Below are 20410 nucleotides of genomic sequence, written 5' to 3'. Positions count from 1 at the left end.
CACAAAAGGCAAGTGGAAGATCAGGAATTAGTAGGGGAAGAGAACAAAAAACAGAAAGCAGTCCTATGTTACTGTGCTGCACATATCTCTTGAAAGGTGATTCTGGTCTCCTCAAAAGGACAGATTAGAGTTTGAAAGTATCCAGCAAAGACTGACAAACAGGATCAGAAATGCAGAACAGCTTCCGTATGAAGAGAGTTCAAAACCAGCAGACTCCAGCATGAAAAAGAGACAGCCTTGGATGAGGTGAGGGCATGGGGGTAAAGGCACAGAAGTCAGAGGACAAGTGACGAGCTGAATGCTACTCACTACTCATTCAGCACACCAGAACTAGGGGACACCAAACAAGATGACCAGGCAGAAGCCTCACAGCACACAGAAGGGAAATCTTAGTGTGCACACTGTATAACTTAACGACAGAGCCCAGCGCACAGGATGCTGTAGAAGCCAAAACTATAAATAGATTCGAAAAAGCAGTCAGAGACATTAATGGAAGAAAAGTCCATCAGTGGCTGTTAAAAGCAAAAAAAGCAAGTAACTCCTGACTCAGGAAGTCTTTAAACTGCAGATTACTGCAAGCTGGGAAAGGACTAGAGAGAAGCATCACTGTTGCTGGCCCTGTTCTTACATTGCTTTTCTAAGCATCTGCTGCTGATTGCTCTCAGGAGCAGGCCATGATATGAGGTGCCCCAGCAGGAGCACGCTGACATTCTTGCCTGCTCCTCAAAAGCCCAGGGCAGATTGCTCTCTTGGAATTGTCCCCAAAAGACCTGAGCTGAAGAGCGAGCCAGCTCGACCCAAGCCACCAAGCCCTGCATACTAACCTGGGCAACACCAAATCCCTACCTTGAGGCAAGGCGTATTAGCTCCAGCTCAGTGCTTCATTGAAGCAGTGGCATCTTTTCTGCATTTGAGCTGGTTTGCAGATGGCCACCTTGCTTTGAATAGAGGTAGGGTGGACAGAAGTCCATCTGTGGCCAACTAAGCAGACATAACCTTAGCCTCCTTTTCTGCGACAGACCCCCTGGCACCCCATATCATCCCAAGAGTGCTGCTTAGTGGGAGGAGATGTCCTCCTGTCATCCGCTCCACTTTGACTTCATCGTTCTTAAACACAGGTGATCACAACTGTATGCAACGCGATACCAGATGATGCCTGCAACTCGGCGTATGGAATTGCCATCTTCTCACCCCGCCTTCTCACCCCCCCAAGAGAGTCATCCAACTTGGAAAGGTGTCCAGCTTTCCTCTGAGCAGCCACCGTTAGCCAGAAAGGTTCGGACTGGAGGTGCGCTTCACGGGGATCGCTGCGCAAGCCCAGACCGGTCACCATGGCTGCTATTGTTTGAACAGCAAACAGCGTTTCAGGGAGACGGGCAATGAATCATGTCAGAGCGAAGAAACCCTTGTTCCAGATTTTTTTGAAAAAATCCCCCTACCAGAGCTCCAACCACTTCAATAGTGTTTCCTGAAGACCGAAGGGTACACATAAAAAATAATTTCATACTCTTCAGTACTGTGTAAATTAAACTTTTGTCTGGCCAATAAGTTAGAAAATAAAGCTAAGCAACCCATGTGCAGATCACCTGCGTTTCTGCAATTACTTCACAATTAGACAACTGCTGAAAGCAGCTGGAGGCAAATGCAATACATTTGCTAGCAAAACACAAAATGAAACAGTATGTTTCAGTGCAAAAAAATATATAAATGAGGTTGTAAAGAGAGCTGTTTGGCAAAGAGTAATCAAATAAAATGAAATATGGTACATTAAGTTTGGCACTTCATGGCATTTCATTTTTGTCATTAAGAACGTCGCTAAAGAAAATTCAATATATTCAATAGCGTTACTATGGTGTTCTGGAGGGTTGCAATGAACTTTTGCTATGTCTTTAAAAGGGAAAGTGTTACATTATTGGTAAATCTACAGAACTGAAGTTATTTAAAAACAGCGTGCCTTAAAAATGCAATTGCCAGAACCAAAGTTTGTGCATAAGCATATAAAAGTGCTGACGCCAGTTTTTGCACAGTTGCCAGAAAACAGAAAGTAGGTGTTATTTTATAATAATCAAAATGTTAATCACAGCAATGCATCAATAGCAGGATTCACGCTAAAGAAAACTATTCCATGGAACAAACTTATTTTAAACAATACAAAAATGCCAGTGTTCTCCCGTGATTACTCATACCTGAAAAGGGATTCTCGTGACAGCCAGATTTCGTTCTGTTTCACGGTCTTCCAAGAGAAGAGCAACAGCAGTAAAGCAAAGAGGGTCAGAACAGTAATCCTCCACTTATTTAACCATGTAGACAGCTTTTTTAGGCCGTGGACAAAAAGGATGCAGTACCCCATACTGGAAAGGAAAAAAAAAAAAAAAAAAAGGAAAAGGTACTGAAAGTTATATTCCAGCACTCTGGTTTATATGCAAGACCATTCAGTATTGCATTTATTACACAATTACAGGGGGTTTTGGACTAATTATATTTTCTGGGCTAACAAACTCCAATTCAACAGCGGTTTTCCTCAATTCACTACACAATTTCCAAATTAATCTAAATAATAGACCCAGATGCCAGAAGTACAGTAGCGTACATAATACAACCCAGCATAATGGTAGCTTACACCAGCCTGCGGAAGGCAGCTGCTTTTCTGAACAGCAAGCTAAGAAAGCGTCATGTAATAACAGTAATACTGAGCGCTACTGGAGCGGCGTGCAAGTGAAAAGCATTTTAACCCAGGGAAGTTTCTAAACAACCCCAGTGGCGGCTGCTATTAATTCTAGTTTACAAACTGCGAAGCCAAGGCGGGAGAGGGAGAGTTGTAGCCAACGCCCCAGCAGGAGCGGGTGGCAGAGGCCACGTGAAAAGGCAGGAGTCCCTGCCCGGGTCTTGCACGTCTACATCAGGGCCAGCCCGTCCCTTCTAGTGCTCAGTCCAGAACAGCTGAGATGGGTTAGCAGAGCTTCCCCGTTGCCCTTCCATGAAACCACACACTGGTCTTCTCCAGCGCCCAGCCGCCCGGCACTTTCCTGGCTCTCCGCGCATAACTACCAAGGCATTTTCTGTGAAGCGAAACGCATTGTGAACTGAAGCCTCATTCCTGTATAACTTTAAACCAATTCAGTAAGTATTTACTTCAATTCAAGTGTTATGTTAATTCTTCCAATGATGCCCCTCTGAGTTGGAAATGGAGTGCTTTCGGTTGCTGTACTTAGTATGCTGCTAATTCTGCTTGGCATTTTTAGAAAGGAATTTCAATTCCTATTGCCTGAGGAATTTCATTATCTTATCTATAACTCTCCTATGCAGTTACTTAGCACCTGATTTAGTTTCAGACTTAAAAGCTATCTTAGTCCAGGCAGCTCCCGCTGAAGAAAAGAGGGAGCAGAAGGATCTGGAATAACACTTGGGAACCACCAATACACAGGGACAAAAGAGCAGCCCTCTTGAGACACCGGCACACCTTGAACCCCAGCTGAATCCTCCACTTGGACGCAGGCAGGCTTCAGGCAGAGAGCTCATCGCACCTGCCTGCGCTCCAGCCGGAGAGCTACAGGCTTTCCTGGCCTGTACTGAGACATCCAAGCAACTTCCCAGCGAGACTGCTACGAGGCAAGAAAAACTAAGAACACAATTCCCCTGTCAGAGGTGACCTTACAAGCAACCACACAACATGGCAAAAGTCAATCTGGAAATCAGACAAAGAAAAATGTCCATCTTTGAGGAGCTGCGAGCGTGCTTCTCAGCACAGTTTCTGTACCCTCTTGGAAGGCTGGGCACATTGCTATTGCCTGGGCTTCCTAAGGATGGAGAGGGACAATAATTCTTGCTTTTACTGAGGGAAAAAAGTGCCTCTCTTGTATGTACTGATCTGCACCAGGCAGTGGTGCTGTCTCTGGCACAGTACAGGTGCCGTATAGGACACTGGGAGAGGTATACACATAGGAGACAAATCCAGAGACAACATCAGATCTGGCGATCATTCAAAACTTCTTCACTGTTGTTTTAGAGTTCTCCCATTTTTTGGAAGTGGGTACCAATATTTTTTTTTCACTTACCTATGCTTGCATTTTGCTGCAATACATTTCTTATGGCACTTGCACTGTTTTTTTCCATGAATTCTTTTGCACACATGTTTATTGCACCTACATTAACTGCAATCAGACATGTAGAGCTACAAATCAAGATGCTGGTGCCAAACGATCCAGCCTTTATAGCTATTGAACCCTACTTTAAAACCTCTGAAAAGCTAATCTCGGTAATAAGCCCTCCCTTTCCAATAAGAAATGCCTCAAAAACCTGCAGACAGTTTTCACTCTGTTATTTTGCCTTTCAGCAATTTAATCCTTCCCTTGGAATTAATTATCTGACATTATTTAATTGCTTTAGCACAAAGCTGTTTTCAAAGGAATTTCCCTACACCTTCACATTTTCAAGAACAGGCCTTTTCTAACAGAATCGTGAATGCATCCAGAAAACAAAAAATGCAAACGTTAATGTCTTGGTATTTATGTCAAACCCTGCCCCAGCTGTTGGGAATTTCTGCCTTAGCAGCAGCACTCAGTCTGCTTGTCCGGACCACATCCAGCCCTGCATTACAGCTTACACAGCCACTGCAAAGGTGCTGCTTCCAGGTGCTACCCTCGAACATCTGCCTGCATTGCCACAATAGTTACGGAGAGATGCTGGATGCTACAGAGGAGTAAGGGTTCATCTCAGGCCACAGCTCCCATCCCAGCTGCACTGGCAACGACAACAGTGCAGGTACGTAGCAGTGCCCAGCTCCACATGGCACTTTCCATTGGGCGCTCCCAAAGCACTTCTGTAAGGAAGGACTGCTGCAATTCTTCTCTTACAGAGCAGGAACCCGGAACATGGCAATAAAGTGATTTGCTCTGCTGACAGGGGACTGGCAAACAAGGCAATGAAGCTGCAGTCCAGGGCAAGTACTCAATGTAAACCAAGGTGTCTTGCTGAAAAGCCCACAGGACTCCCTGAGAGATAAGCAGGTAAGTAACCCAAAGGCAGACTCTACATCCACACTCAGCAAGGCAGCAAGACTACAGGATCCAGCAGTAAGTACAAATGCAGAGGGGAATGGGTTCCCAAATGGCTGCTGGAAGGGGATCGCGTAGCTAACGTACCAGAATCCCAAACTGCAAAGCTGCTAAGGGTAAGGTTAAAGGCGTGATGCTAAAGAAGGCAGGGTTGAAGCATGATTTACACTTTAATAAGATAGAGATAATTGTGACAACATTAGGACTGAGTCATAGTTGTGCCACAGTTATAGCCTAACTAGCCTACAGCCAATGTACCTGCACTATAAAGTGCATGGGAACCCAAAAGAAAGGAAAAGAAGGAAAAGGATCAGAAAGCATGAAGTAGGTGAATACTTTTATTTTCAGAACCTGGTAAGTTTGGCTGAAAACTTCAGACAATTTTCTGCCACAGATCATCAAGGAAAGGGTGGGGAGGACAGGCCCACATTATCTTGTCAGGGACCTTTTGGTGCAGATGTCAGGTGGAGCCGCATCTTTTTGCATGGCTTTTTTTATGACAAGGTCATTTCAAGCCCATCCCCTGGCTGAGGGCAGATGCTACATTCCTGGCTGCAGGTCTTTCGCAGTCCAAGGACTCCCAAAGTACAGAAAGCACTCACATGTCCTTGGCCACCAGAAAGCATGTGCATTTGTGATTTCATGCCACAAATTGTTTGCAAAACAACTCCTCCCTGCAACATCCCCAAAGCTATTATCCTTAGTAATTTTCGCATCTCTCTTCACATTTCTGCCTTAAGGCTAAATAATTATGGTGAAATCAGGGCAAATCCACATCCCATGGTCTGCTCTAAACAACACAAAAAAGTGTCCACACCAATGTATTAAGCATCTGTCAAAAAAAACATAATTATATTATTATTACTGTTTCCTAGTCCCAAAAACGCATAATCCTTCATACCCTACAACACACTTGTTTCACACTAGACTCCACAGTCCCAGTACTGAAACTAGCTTTAGTAGAGTGTCCATGAAGTTTTGAACCAGTAAAGCACCAAGCTTGCTAAGATGGAGTCGCTGCAGTGGCAGCATGCCCCGACGGTTGCTGGACCTGGAGAGTCCCCCCACAGTGCTTCACCCATGGGATGCAAGTTCATCCCATTTCCCTTCTTCCCAACTTCATGAGGCTTCAGATAAGCCGCCTGAAGCTGAGCTGAGTTTTAGCCCGTTTGGCAGCAGCCCAGGCAGCGGTGCCATGGTGGGAAGAGCCCATACATGTGTGACTGCACTTATCTAATTAAAGTAACCTGCCTGGTGACTCTAACACACTTCCTTTGTGGTTAACTCTGCCATGACCCTGCCATCACCTACAAACACAGAGAACATTTCAAATATATTAGCTTTCCTTCTCAGAGTGACAGCGGACTCGACTCCATATCAAACTTTAGCGCTGGCTCACCAGGAAATCAAATGTTATTCACACACATTTACAGGAAAAAATGAATATGTCTCAAAAGGACCTTTCATCAAAGACCTATTTGCCACTCAAGAAACTTACTCTTAAGTACTACATTCCAGACATCTCCATAGCTATCTGCATATGTATCGAGGCTGTAGGGTTGTGGGTTTGGGGTTTGTTTGGGTTTTTTAACTCTAGCATTTCCTAGGGAGGGGAAGGGAGGGGACCATTTCTCCTGAAGGGCTTTTCTCTTGGCATTGTCATCCCCTGTCATGCAAGCACTTTTCTGAAATACTTTGTAGCAAAAACAAAACAATGGAAAACACGCAAAATCCCCAACCCACTATTATTTTTTTAAGTCAATTTTCCACTGGATTACTTAAAACTGATAAGCTTTTTTTTTTTCTTCTGTAGGATAAGCAACAGCTTGCTACAGCAACTGTTCCCCACTGTGAAAAGTCCATGCCAGCTTGGTCCCCGGGGTCAGATACAAAGCAGGACCTGAGCAACAGCCTGACAGGTTAACACAGTAATTTTTCTGCAGGCTCACTTACTACAGGAGAGCCTGTAGCTTCAGAAATTCAATGATGCTGCAGGAAAGCTCGGCAAATGGACCAACAGGCCAACAGTTTCATGATTCCTCGCGTTTCAGACTCCCGCGGTACTAAAGTGGTACCTTAGGCATGCCCTGAATTGCAGCAAGGGCAGGGCTGCGCCCAGCAGGCAAACCCTCTGCGCCATTGCCATGTGTTTCTGGCAGATTGCATGCAGGGAGCTGTGCAATGACAGATTTTTGTCTATAATTTCCTTGGTTTGTTAATATCATTCCACCTGTAAGGAAGTGAAGTGAGAGGAGGCACAAGCAGATGGGAATGAGGTGGCACACAGACCCCGTTTCCCATGGTGCGCTACATGTATTGCCCGATTAAAACAAGAGCCAAAACAGCAGATACTTAATATTTGCAAACACTTCCTGGGTAATTAGATCACAAATGCAACCTTTTCTTTGGCCATTATGGCTCCTTTCCCAAGGCAAGGCTGTTACTGAGGATGCTTACACACAGCTCCTCTCTCCCTCTATGGATCAGGTTTCTCGCTTTTTAGTAAAAGTCAGGAACGGCTTCGCTGCATTTGGTTCTTGGCGATGGTATCTAATCAAAGACATATGTGGTTAGTGTCGCAGCCCAAGATTATCGGGACGTTCTGCTACAGCAGTCTGCCTGCATCAGAAACCATCTTACCTTCTCCAGAAACTGCTTGGAGACCTACTGCTGCAGAAAGCTCCTGAAACCCGAGGCATGTTCTAGTCACGCACCTTACTGTACTTTCCGAGTTGCAACTTTGCACACTGCAGGTTTCCACTCCACAGAGCAGCGCGTGGGCAGAGCAGGCTGAGTGCTGAAGTTCAGAGGCACGGCGCAAGAGGGAACCTGGCCGGACACCAGCGCTGCAGCCCCAGCCTTCTCTAACTCACCCAAGTAGGGCTGTAAGCTCAGAAGTTAAAAAGGGTGGGAGAAACTATGCAGAAAAGATGCCTTCCTCACACGTTTCAATAGTTATTTTGGCGATGTCAAATCTTGTGAAGTAGTTGTTTGGTTTTTTTTTAAACTGATTTAATCTCAACTACACACATGTAAACTTGGAGTAAATCCACTGATTTCATCAAAGCAGTTACTCCAGATTTCAGAGCTCAGCCTAGATAAGAACCCAGATGCGTACATACATACATATCAGCTAGGAAAAGAGTTGCCTATAAGCAGCCTGTCAAAGCATGGAAGAAATACTGCCCTGTTCAGGGGCTGCTAGTGCTACAAAAGGGATTATCTCAAAACTATTCTGAGACTAGAAAAGGCACTGGGCTTTGACATTTCACCCCGGAGGCTCTTTCTGGGCTGCAAACCTTCTTCTTGATTTCCAGCACTTATTTAAGATGACTCCCTTTCCCTCCATAAAAACTAACCCTCACTTTCAAGCTGCTCTGAAGCAAGTTTAACCCTTGCGTGCATGACTTAAACTAAGCGCATACTCTGCTGCTGCTGCCCTTCAGAGAGCGGGGAGCGCAGCCTTGAGAAAGACAGTGTCTGCTGCCAGGTCTAAATGCTGAACACAAACATTTGATTCTCTCGGTTTTATAGTTCCCCACAAGCTTCCTAGCCCCAGTAGCACACATATGTTACCTGGCACGACACACTTTTTGTGCTCCCAGTCCAAGCCGCTCCAGCTCTGCAGCCTGAGCTGAGGAAACACACTGAGAGGAAGAGCCAAAGTCAGCTGAAATGCAGCTTGCAGGCAGGGCTGTTGCTGCAAGGGAAAAAGGCAGTTCATCCCTGTTAAACTCATGGGCTCTGCTCACACTTCCCTAATGGGGAGTAATTCATTGCAAAAAGCGCACTTGGCATGCCATGTGGGCTGCTCCTGCCTCACTACGCAGCAGTCAGATGCAGAAGGAAGCGCTAGCAAAAACAAGCATGGCCAGGGTAGCTCTTTCCGCCCCAAAAAGCAATCTCAGGCACGGAGCTCCAGCAATGAGCAGTGCTGGCAGGGTAGCAATGATGCTGTTTTATGAAAAATGTCAAGTTTTCCAAGGCTGGAGTTGTTTTGGGACAGGATAAAATCTGGACTTTTAAAAAATGTTTTCATCTGGAAAAATAGTGTATTTGTATGTGCGTGCTGGTTTGCACCCAGGCCACCCAGAACGGCCAGAAACTCAGAAGTCAGGGCACTCCCTGCAACCTGGATCACTCAGATTCAAACCACTGCGCCGGGGCAGGCTGAGAGCTGGGGATGCAGTGAGTGACTGCACTTGTAGGGCTCCGAGTCTGGGGTCCCCAAAATTCTCCAGCCATCAAAGCCCAAGTGCTGATCTGGAAAAAACACAGTCCACTGCTCCAAATGTATTCCAGAAATTTTGAGAAGATTACTTTGTACTGCCAAGCTTACTGCTGGATCAAGATTTTCTCTCACAGCTGGTATGAGGCTAGATTAAATTCAGCAAGTTACAGGCTGGCTAATTTGAGAGGAGTGCAAGCATGGGCCTAGATCAGGTCTGGATCAAACTGCCACCATTGAGTGATCCAGCAGGGTGTAGATCCAGCACTAACGATCCTGGAAAAATGCTGGTGTGTGGCAGATGGACCTTGATGTCCCAACTCTCAGATGAGCATCCTCCTCAAAGATGCAATTCTGGGCCACATCCATCCAACTGTCCATTTCTGTTGTCCATGTCCTTTTGACCATAAACTCCATTTTGGGTTGGAGAAGTCTTTTGTTTCCAACCTTTTTATCTGAAGTTTCACTGTAGTCAGCACACCTTGGCAACAAGTTTTGGGTTAACTAAAATGTCGTATTTTCCATGGGAAAATGTTGTATCAAAACTTTCTCCACCAGTCAGGACTATAAGGGAAAATCCTGTTGGAACAGTCATGTTTTTGGACTAAATGTCCAAAGGCAAGGAGGATGCGGGATGTGTCTCTGTCACACGCAAGCAGACAGCAGCATGCGCTATGCATCTCTGCTTCTTCACTGGTACTGAGTTTTGAGGACAAAGGGAAGAGTGTTGTTTAAATTGCCTATCTCCCAGTAATGATAACATGGAATTAATATTTTTTTTTTTCCTTGGTTACTAGAGGTTTTAAAAGACTTCAAAACCACCATCAAGATATAATAGTTAGCATACAAAATAAATCCCATTGGAAAAAAACAAGCCTCACAGCTCAGAAATATCAGCGTGACAACCAAGTAACTGGCAGCATACGTAACTTACTACTGAGTCTGCTGAATAAAATGTCGAATTTTCACCAGAATTAAGAGGCCTTTTCCTGGAATAAGGTCTGTAAGTCGTAATACAAAGACATAGAGAACCATAAACACTGGCAGAATACATCTAATTTGGAAAAGTACCATATGAGTTAGTGTTAGACTTTGTCCTTGGCTCTAAATTAAAAGCTATGCAGGCCTATATTAAAGACACTTAGACATGATCGGCTAAGTCATCAAAATGATTTACCTCCACTAACAATGTGGTCCTCTAGTCAGAACATGATGTAATTAGACAAAATGCAGGAACTCTTATTTTCCTTATTAGAGAGAAAATATGGACTAGAAAGGAACAATTTCGCTAACCTTTGAATGGCTATTTAACATTTGGACATATTTCCCTTCCCTTCCTTCCAATAAGTCACGTGATAAACAAATTCACTTCATTAGAGTGTTTGAGTCCAAGATTTCACTTCCAACAGATTCCTATCTGAAATATTTACAGGTAATACAGAAAATTTTCAGGCTTTTGATTACTATATGCATTATGGAAAAAAAACATTTTATAAATTAAAAATCTGATATAATTCCACGGGGATTCCACAGAAATTTCCCTAAATCTTATATACTTTACTGGGGAAGGGTAAGTATGCTACAGTTTTAATTAAAATACTGTAATAACTTCTGGAATTCTATAGTGGGGACATAATTTCCCATTCAATTCCATCGCAAGTCTCCCAAAACTTCATGTAAGAAACTATTTTCTATTAAATTTCACAAGGCGTCTTCTAAGGGTTCCATCTTCTAATTCTTATTTGTAAATAAGAATTCCTCTTTTAATCAACATGACCAAGTAGATTATTTCCACAAGATGACATTAACTTAATTTCTTACTATTTTTAAAAGCAATATCCTTATATACCTGTATTATTTTCAAGAGCAGAATAAATGCGCTTGAAGGTTTTCCTTTAACCTAATACATCACAACAAAACCAAAAATCTTTCCAGTATAGCCATTAATGCTCATACTCCACACAAATTTAGCTTCTTCCTGAATCGATTGTACATGGCCAAAACACAACATGTTTCTCAAAAGCATGTTTTAAATTTAGTTAAAATAACGCAAGACTGCAGTCTAGACCAAACGCGCCATGAGCTAATCTTTTTCAGCTTTGCAGAATCATTTCAGCTTTTATTCCTACGTCTTTACTGCCTTTTACCAAAATATATGGCGCTAGCATCTCAGCATTTCTTGCCTGCATTAATAGAGGATGGCTGCTTTGATTTCTCCTTAAAGCGTTTAATAGGGGTGGGTAAGCCTTCAAAAGCTAGGAGCTTAAGTTTGGATACGCATCTGAAAAGTAGCTGCTTGCAGCGTTCAGCCTTTCTACAGGCAGTTAATTCTCATTAATTAATGAGAACTCTCTCTGCCCCCTTCCGAAGGGCAGAGTGGAGTTATTACCCCTATTTAATAGATGGGGAAGCAGAACCGGAGTCGCTTGCCTCAGCCGAGGTCCCAACCTCCTCGCCTCCAGCCACGAGCCATTTTGCAGACCGCTGCTCGAATTGATGTCCTGGAGCAGGGACAGGTACCCCTCACGGTAAAGAGGGACCAGGCTGGGGCTGGGGTCTGGCCCACTGCCATCACATAAGGCCCTCCCAGTCCCCTCCCAGTGCCCTCAGGTCTGCAGCTGAATTACAGGGAATAGAATCCAGTTCGCTGCTCCTGAATTTCGGCTGCTCCATGGGCCCTCACAAGAACAGTAGCAATACAGTAAGGCATTGAAATAATGGGTTTTTTAAGTAAATGGAACAGCTGTAACTTGGATTCCATATCCAAATCCCAAATGAATTGTGGATTTAACTTGAAAGCAAGCAAAAAGCTTAATTATGTTGCTGAATGGAAATCGGGGAGCAGATAAACTGGCTCCATGGAGTCAATGGGACTTTCACTGCTGACTTCGCTGGGGTCAGGGTTTGACTCCAATTGAAAAGAGAAGCTTCTTCTGTAACTCAGATGATCCCTTGAGGGATCTGATCTAATACTGAATGAATTCTGAATAGGTAAACAGGAATTCAGCTCCTGGTGAACTTGTAGCTTCAAATAATGTTAAAGAAAGGGGTGGCAAAGGAAACTGAAAATACACCACCACCCCATTACACAACTGGTCTTTAAGGAAATGAAGATAATGTGGAGAGCACAACGTGCTCCCAGAAAAGAGAAGCACCAGTAAGTCCCATCCTCAAGTGGCTGCCTCGTAAGCAAAGGGGACTCCTGCTCGGGGATATTCAGGTTCATAAAAATTATAGATGATTCCACTATCTACCAGGTTTGTTTTTTTTTTTTCCAATTACAAAAGTTAATAATATATGGAATTACACTAATTGGAACGAATGCATTAGCACCAAGAATCAAAAACATGCTCTATGCAAAGGCAAAAATTCATATGGTCCCTGCTTTGCTATGGCACAGGGAAAGCTTTAACATGATGTGTTAAGTTCCTGAAAAATACAAGCGCACTTTTTTCTGGATGCTGGCTTTCTTGCAGATTTTGAGAAAGATGCTGAAGCAAATGCCATCCTGTACACAGCAGTGATCTCATCTTCTAGTATTGACAATTAGGATTGCAACATCAACCCTTGATATAGTGAGGAGCCGGTGAAAAAAATGACAGCAACCCGTAATTGCCTGTGCTGGGAAAGAGTAACTGTGCACTCTGAAACCCACTCATTGCAATATCCACCATGAATGAGTTGCCATAAAAATGGTGCACATACCACTGGATTGCCTATTGCTTTCAGCAAATTGGAAATAAGCCATGTAGCAATGTTTTGGTTGATTTGTTGGTTCATATGAGGCTGTGAAAACAGCTTAAGTTGTCCAGCTACGATACAGCAGCCCAGCCAGGAGCCACTGCTATCAAGGTAGCGGTGAAAGATGAGGAAAACATACAAATTGCTCTGGTAGGAAAGGTCCAATCCCATGAGGCGAGAGCAACCCCAGCTCTGCTGGTACGTCAGTAGGGCAGGCAGCTCCTGGATGGCCCAAGAGTTTGCATTGCCTCTCCAGTTTCTGCATGGTGAAGGGCAACACAGAGGAAGAGCTAGCACTCCTGTTTAAGTACAGACAAGTTGCTCACGGCTCACAATAACTGGATGCACACAGTCATTCTGGATTTTCAAACCATTAGGCTGTCTGTGGCGTTCTGAACAGCATTAGCAGATATGCAGTAAGCATAACTACATCTACATTTTGAAGAGGAAAAAACCCGCAGTGGTTTAAGTCTTTCACTGATCCAGCTATTTATTGTGATGCCTCTTTGGAAAACTGTGGCCTCTAGAGTTATATCCTGTCCACCACTCCTAAGATACATATTTCACACCCCTATCACTCCTGAAAACAAGTTTTCCCCTCTTAAGGATAAGAAAACAACAACAAAACTAAAATTAAAAGTTGAAAGACAATAAATTGTTTTCCTATGAAATTTTTCAGGCTAAAGTAATACTATCATTAAAAATCCCTGATTTAAACAAATAAGTGCTTGTAACCCTCAAATGAAAACTAAATACAAAAAATATTTTCTCCAAATATTTCTGGTTTGCTAAAGCCAATTAAAGAAAACATTCAACCATTTTGACTTAGCTTATATCCCTCTCCCCCAAGGCATGGCTGCAGACAGAAGAGGAATTGTTCCAAATACCCATCAATCCCCAGAAGGCAAGGCCCAGCCATATAATTAGACACTGAGCAAAAGGCTTATTCCTTGTTCCTTTCTATTTACAACATCTTCTACATAAATCCTTGTGTCCGTACTTAACTTTTATTGAAAAGAAAATGCTTGACATTTTGCCCAGGTAACTACTGAGCAACACTGAATTAGGACTTCAGGCTCTGACACACATATGCAACTGTCACATCCATAAATATTAATAAAAGGCTATTACTTGAAACAGAGACAGAAAAGCACCTTCCAGCATAAGCCCAAAAACATAGATCACTGAGTTCTCTCCATCTGATTGAGGACTTTTGTGTAAATAGAGCTGAACAACAACCTCTGAGTTGCCAACTGAGTTTTAGAGAAGGAATGGCAAAGGATAGGAAAAGCCCTTTTCAAGACGTAACATAAGAAAACTGCTAAAGGCTGTTCTAAATAAAGAACGCGAGCCCTTCCTAAAGCCATCGTTATTAAACTGCCACGCTTCAAGGGGAAAAAAAAAAAACAACAAAAACAAATAAAAAAACCCACATTATTTTTGTTCTGCCACAGTCATGAATGTTCACAGAAGTCCCCCTCACCACTCATGTCATTTTGCACCCAGAGGACGTAAGACAGCTCATTTCTTGGTAACTCAGAGCCAAGAACTCGGCTCTCTCCAGATCTTTTGGCTGGAAACTGCCCACCTCTCCCGCAAACTGCCAGGGTTTGCCTTCCCTTTTCATGACAGCTGCCTGCTAGCCTGGGGTAAGAGCAAAAACCAAATATTGCAAAGCAGGACATCAGTGATCTGAGCAAAGTATGAGATCCAGGGACTCCGAGACAGACTTACTCCGGAGAAAACATTTAATCCTTCTGCCTCAGTTTTCCTGCCTGAAAAAAAGCAGCAGCTATCAATTACCTACTTTGTAGGTCATATATTTGCATTCACCTCAGGGAAATGAAAAGCATTATACAAACTATATGCACACATGTTAAAGCTGATTAATTTTCTCTGCGCAAACATATCCTTTTTTCTTCTTCATTGCCCCTCCTCTCATTATATCAGCAGTCTCATCTGGAAGAGGCTGAGGAACTGCTGATGGCTGAAGTATTTTCCGCAGTTGTTCTTTTGAGATTCAGAAACGCAACCACTCAACACAGCCCTGTGTTCAGCTGACTGTTTCCTTAATAGCTTTGCGCTTTCATGTGTTTCCTCATTTTCTGTTACATGAATTTAAAGCAATCTGATTTCCAAGTTAATTTGAAATGATGCAAGATCCATTAGTTGAGGGTATCGTTTGCAAAATAACTCTGAGGACAACTTTCACTCACTATACTTCCAGGTATACTCTCAGCAAACAAAAGCAGGGCTAGTGATATGAATAAAGTCAGCAGGATTTGACCCAAAAAGCAAATCAGTATATAGCAGAGCACAGAGATATAGCCTAACTGCATAAGCAGCTTGTAATAAATGCAACAGCTCCTACACAGCCTAAGTTTTACACCAATGAGCAGCCCTTTTGTGTTAGCGCTTATACAAATGACCGTCAGAATATGCATACGGCTTTGCAAAAGACAACCTATAAGCGTTTTCCTTGGGATTTTTGGATCCACATTTTCTAAGGAATACAATTTAAACACTTTGTGGAATAAAACTATTGGTTTAGTTATCACAAAGTAATAGAGAGTGAAATTGAGGACTTGTGCTTTGTCGACAGCTCCACAACAGCAGTTCCCATTAGAGATAACAGATGATGACCCTCTGCACCTGAGAGTAGAATGGGGCTTTCTGACTTGCAGCATCCAAGAATGACCATTTATGCTCATGGCTGGAACAAACTGCAGTAGCACAGGTTGCCCAGAGAGGTTGTGGAGTCTCCTCCTTGCAGATATCCAAAAGCCATCTGGACATGGTCCCAGGCAACCGGCTCTAGGTGGCCCTGCTTGAGCAGGGGGTTTAGACCAGATGACCTCCAGAGGCCCCTTTCAACCTCAAGCATTCTGTGATTCTGTGAAATAGGCAATGGTCTGGTGCGTCTTGGATGAACGCCCTTTGCCACTGCAGCCTCTGGTCTGGATACTGTGGAGATGTCAGAAGTAACACCTCAAAGTTGTCCTTGAGTAAATGCAATCAGAAGCACCCAGACTGCTGAAGTGACAATTGTTAGAGGCTGGAAGCTGAGGGAAATCCCAGGGCAGAGGCTGAAGGGATGGAGGAGTGGCTGGATTTTCCTCATCCTTTTCAACAACTGCAAATCCTCCACTCCTAGATGCTATGCAGTCAATAGCATACAGGCAGGAGGTCATGCAAATATTCCACAACTGAAGCCAGCAGCCTTTTAAGACAGCAATACTATTACCTTTGTTTTTACTGTCCACCTAATGAAGTGGGAAAGCAGAGCATTACCACAATAAAAATATGACAGGTTAACTTGTCAGATACTGTCCTTAAGGTAGAGACATTGGACAATATAAGTTGATAAGGCTACCAAGAGAGAGTCTTGGAGGACAATCCTCAAGAAACAACACCTCATCACTGTATTGAGCTGTTTCAAGCACACCAAAAAAATCTGTGTTTAAAAAAAAAAAAAAAAGAAAAAGAAAGAATTTTGGATAGCTTTGCTCCTGCCAAGCAATCTGCTCTCAACCAACTATAAAATCTCTCATGCTATCAAGCCAAAACTCAAAGGCAGAGAACACACTGACTAGCAATATAACGTTTGAAGTATTGTAAAAGGGAAGAAGTAATCATGCCTGCTTTTACAAAATGGGATGGTGGTCTCATTAGAAAGGAATTCAATTGCAATAGTTACCTCGGCATGTAAAGGACTCGCTCTGCCACCACAAATCCCACCCTGAAGAAGAGGTTGCTGGCTGGGATGAATGGGAAAACCAGGAACAACAAGCCAACCAAAACTTCTTTGTGTTCCAGTTTCTGCAATAACACAAAATTAAACAAATATCAACTACAAAAATCCAACTTAATTCACCACTAACTTTCCCCTTTCCTTTTGATACTCTTATTCATAAAAAAAGTAAGAAAAAAATGAGATTAACATTTGATATGTTTTGCATTTAAAAGAAATTATTCCAAGACACTGTCCTTCCATATTTATGTATTGCTTGTGCTTCTGAGCTGCCCAGAAAGTGCACAAATACTAACCACAGGGTGTATTATTACCCTTGGTATCTTTTCCAAGGTCAGATCTATTGCATGCAGGTCTCTTGAGATGGCATAGATAGTACTTAAAAGACACCCCATATTGGTAATACATAAGTATAGAATAGTGTGAATGTATGTATTAGCATGTCTACCACAGTGTGGCTGTATGTAAATACACAAATGCGTATCACATACACAGACTGCTGTGTTCAATCCTAAATGTTTATAACTGAGAAAAAGCTGTTCAATCACTCACATTTTGTGTAAAGAAAACTAGCCCCAAATGGCACATTAATGCAGTCATTTTATCCCTTCTGAGACAATATCTAAACTTGAAATGATACTTTCGCACACAAGGTCTCCATACTCATAGAGTTGGAAATCTGAGACATGCTGTATGTTAAAACTAATGTCTTTCACTTGAGCTCAGTTAATGCCCTTCACTTGAGCTCACTTTAGTCTTGGCTTACTCTTTGAGGGGAAACAGAATTGCCACACGCAGTTCAAAACAACTGTGATCTGCACGGCCAACACAAGCGTCTCAGGACGCCGTGATCAGCAGCAGCCGCCGTTCCTGCCACGGAGAGACCCAAGCCTCCTCGGGCAAGCTGAGTTTCAGACTTAGCTCCACCCCACGAGAGTGAATCAGCTCATGCTTTCTGTGGATGATCTCAAAGGATGGCATCAGGCTAACAGAAGCGTAGCATTAGGTCCGTTAAATCCCCCAGGCAGACATCTGTGCTTTCCTGCCCTGCGATACTGCTGCCTCTGCAGCGCCCTTCTGCAGCCATTGGGAGAAGCTTTGTCACGCTTAGAAACAGATGCAATCAGAATCACTTAATGGTTGTAGCACTTCCTAATTGTTGTGGGCAATTTCTCAACTTCGGAGAGCAAATTGACTTCCCTTTACTGGAGGGATCTAAATTTAGAAACATTGAACAAGATTTTTGAGGAACAGAGCTCGATCAATGATGCAGGGCCGAGCAGTACAACTTGTCTTGCTTTTGCACAGCTACAGACTGCGACACCAGTTACCGCTGGCCTAATCAGTGGTTGAAATTCAGAAGTCCTAGTATTAAAATGTAGTCATCCTCTTGTGTGGGAAAGACAATGAACATTTTCTGTGGGTACCAAACGCGATGGTACATGTTAGGAGGCTCTGATGTTACTTTAGAGGACCTGAACCACAGGATCACAAAAAAGTGCACTGGCTTCCCCTCGCTCAAAGAGGAAACACAAGGCAGAGAGGGGAGCAGAATTCACGTCTCCAGACTTCTTTATCAATATCTGCTTTAAACAGCACCACAGTTACCTGCTTCTGTTATCTACTTTTTCAGTGTGTTGAATCACAATTGCTAGTGCCTTCTTGCAGTCACAGCACCTAAAATACATTATTCCCAGAGCTGAAGCTGACATCAGTCCATAAAGCTGATGAGCAGAGGTGCCCAGTAATGGTCATTTTGGCTTGTAATTACAATAGAAAATTGAATAGAAAAAAAAAAAGGATTAAAAATTATTTCTCAACTCTGAATGCAAATTATCAGTCCTAGCTCAACTCCAACTTCCCTCGCACCCAGCTCTGGACACGTACTCCATTTCTCTCCTGCCATTTGACACTCTCTTCCTTTCCCACCTTGTCTGGCCTACTTATGGTGCCCATTTGCTGCCACCGCTCTACCCCAGCAGTTTGACAACAAAGACCCAGAGGCACAAGAAGGCACATTGGGCCAAAGGGAGTGCACTGCTAATGCATAAAGTGTTCTCTGTCCACAAGATACGCTCTTGCTTGCAAATGAACCAGCTATCAAATATTTCTCCAGTTGTTGTTCATTAAATCAGTAACTGGGAAAGCAACCTCTAGTTAACATCTCTAGGAATGACATTGTGTTATTTGAGGCTGCAGAATTGCAGATAAGCAAAGGAAACTGAACGCTGGAGAAAGACAAATAAAGCCGGTACATCAAATGGGAAAGAGGAAAATGTGGGAATTAGCTCGGCTGAAGGAGAAAATGGTATTGTGTGCCCTTTCTCCCTCCACAACAAGTCACAGCCCTAGACTAATGCCATTGAGGGCTGCCAGCTCAGTCCCTTGGGCAGGGCTCAGAGATGGGAGCCCAGCACTCACAAACCAGCCTCACGGGGCAGCAGAGCCCTCCGTGGTGGTACTTATTTCTGAAACAAGAAACATCTGGCAGAGCCCTTTTTAAAGCATTCAGTTCAGGCAGAGGCTTTTGCGAAGAGCTGGTCCTTGAAGGCCAGGCTTCGGCTGATTTTGTGTTACACATGGTCCTGCCTGCGAGCCAGCAGGTCAAACTGCTGAGCTCGTGCTGCGGTCACTCCAGAGCTCAGTTTGGGTTTCCCTCTTCTACCCAGCCATTAACTTTTCCAAAATTTGTATGGGCACTTCATGTATTTGACACCTTGGCCCTGTGGCTAGGTCCTGCCTGGGAGGAGAGGCTGGGGAGAGCCCCTGGTCAGGAAGAGCAGGTGGGTTGCTGGTCATCTGAAACTCATCTGTGGCCATTAATGAGATGGTCTGGATGCAGCCCCTGGTGCAAGCAATTCCTAAATCACTGGCTGCCTGCAGCTGTGAATTTATACTGGAGGAAAAAGTTACCCTATTCCCAGCCAGATCTTATTTCTCACTTTCCTAAATAGTTTCTACTGACTGATGAGATACTGAGCAAAACCAGCCTTTGCCCTGACCCGAGAGCTGCACGTTCTTCTATCCCAGCCTCACGAGGGCTGGAGGCACAGCAGAGCTATCTGTCCCTGCCTTCCCAGCAAGGGCTAACGTCTGCTCACCTAGGCAGCTCAGAGAAAACACTAAAAAAAAAGGACAGAAGTGCAACCATGTTGCGTTGAAAGGATCGTGTGTACCACAGGTGATAACATTAGACAGCTAAAAGCTATAAGCACAAGTCTCATAGGACACCATATTGTCCTTTATCTTTTTCCCTATCAAAATTTACTTAGCAAATTCACCTTTTATTCCCCCTTCCCCTGGAGGGGCTGATAGATTTATAAATGAGTAGACAAGCAGGACAGAATGGCGCAAGAACGTCAGGGACTGGTACTGTAGGGCTGCAGGAATAGAGGGCAGCAGGATCTTCCATCCAACACAAGCCATAGGAGATGCCCTCCACGTGTTTTTAAAATAAAAAAACCAACCTATAGCTTGTTACATTTTTCAGGGGAAAAAAAAAGAAAGAAATATTGGGACCATTTATTTGGTTTAACTACTGTGGTCATATGAGCCCACTTAAGAGATAGCTGAGCTAAAGGTGGCAGAACCAGCATCTTCCAGGTGCCTGGAGCAGTAATAAAAGCTTTTAAAGAG

At 43.6% G+C, this 20410-nt stretch overlaps 1 protein-coding gene across 1 annotated transcript in view; it reads right to left on the bottom strand.

Moving 5' to 3' along the window:
• Positions 1-20410, bottom strand: part of TMTC1 (transmembrane O-mannosyltransferase targeting cadherins 1) — a 147799-nt gene that overhangs the window by 47415 nt on the left and 79974 nt on the right. The window contains exons 9-10 of the mRNA XM_072872770.1: positions 16721-16842; positions 2187-2351 (exon numbers count right to left, since the gene is read on the bottom strand). Coding sequence (XP_072728871.1) covers positions 2187-2351; positions 16721-16842 — 287 coding nt within the window. The remainder of the gene's footprint in view (positions 1-2186; positions 2352-16720; positions 16843-20410) is intronic.

This window comes from Ciconia boyciana, chromosome 1, assembly GCF_034638445.1.
Source record: "Ciconia boyciana chromosome 1, ASM3463844v1, whole genome shotgun sequence".
NCBI classification, from domain to species: Eukaryota; Metazoa; Chordata; class Aves; order Ciconiiformes; family Ciconiidae; genus Ciconia; species Ciconia boyciana.
This window is presented reverse-complemented; position numbering and strand designations above follow the sequence as displayed.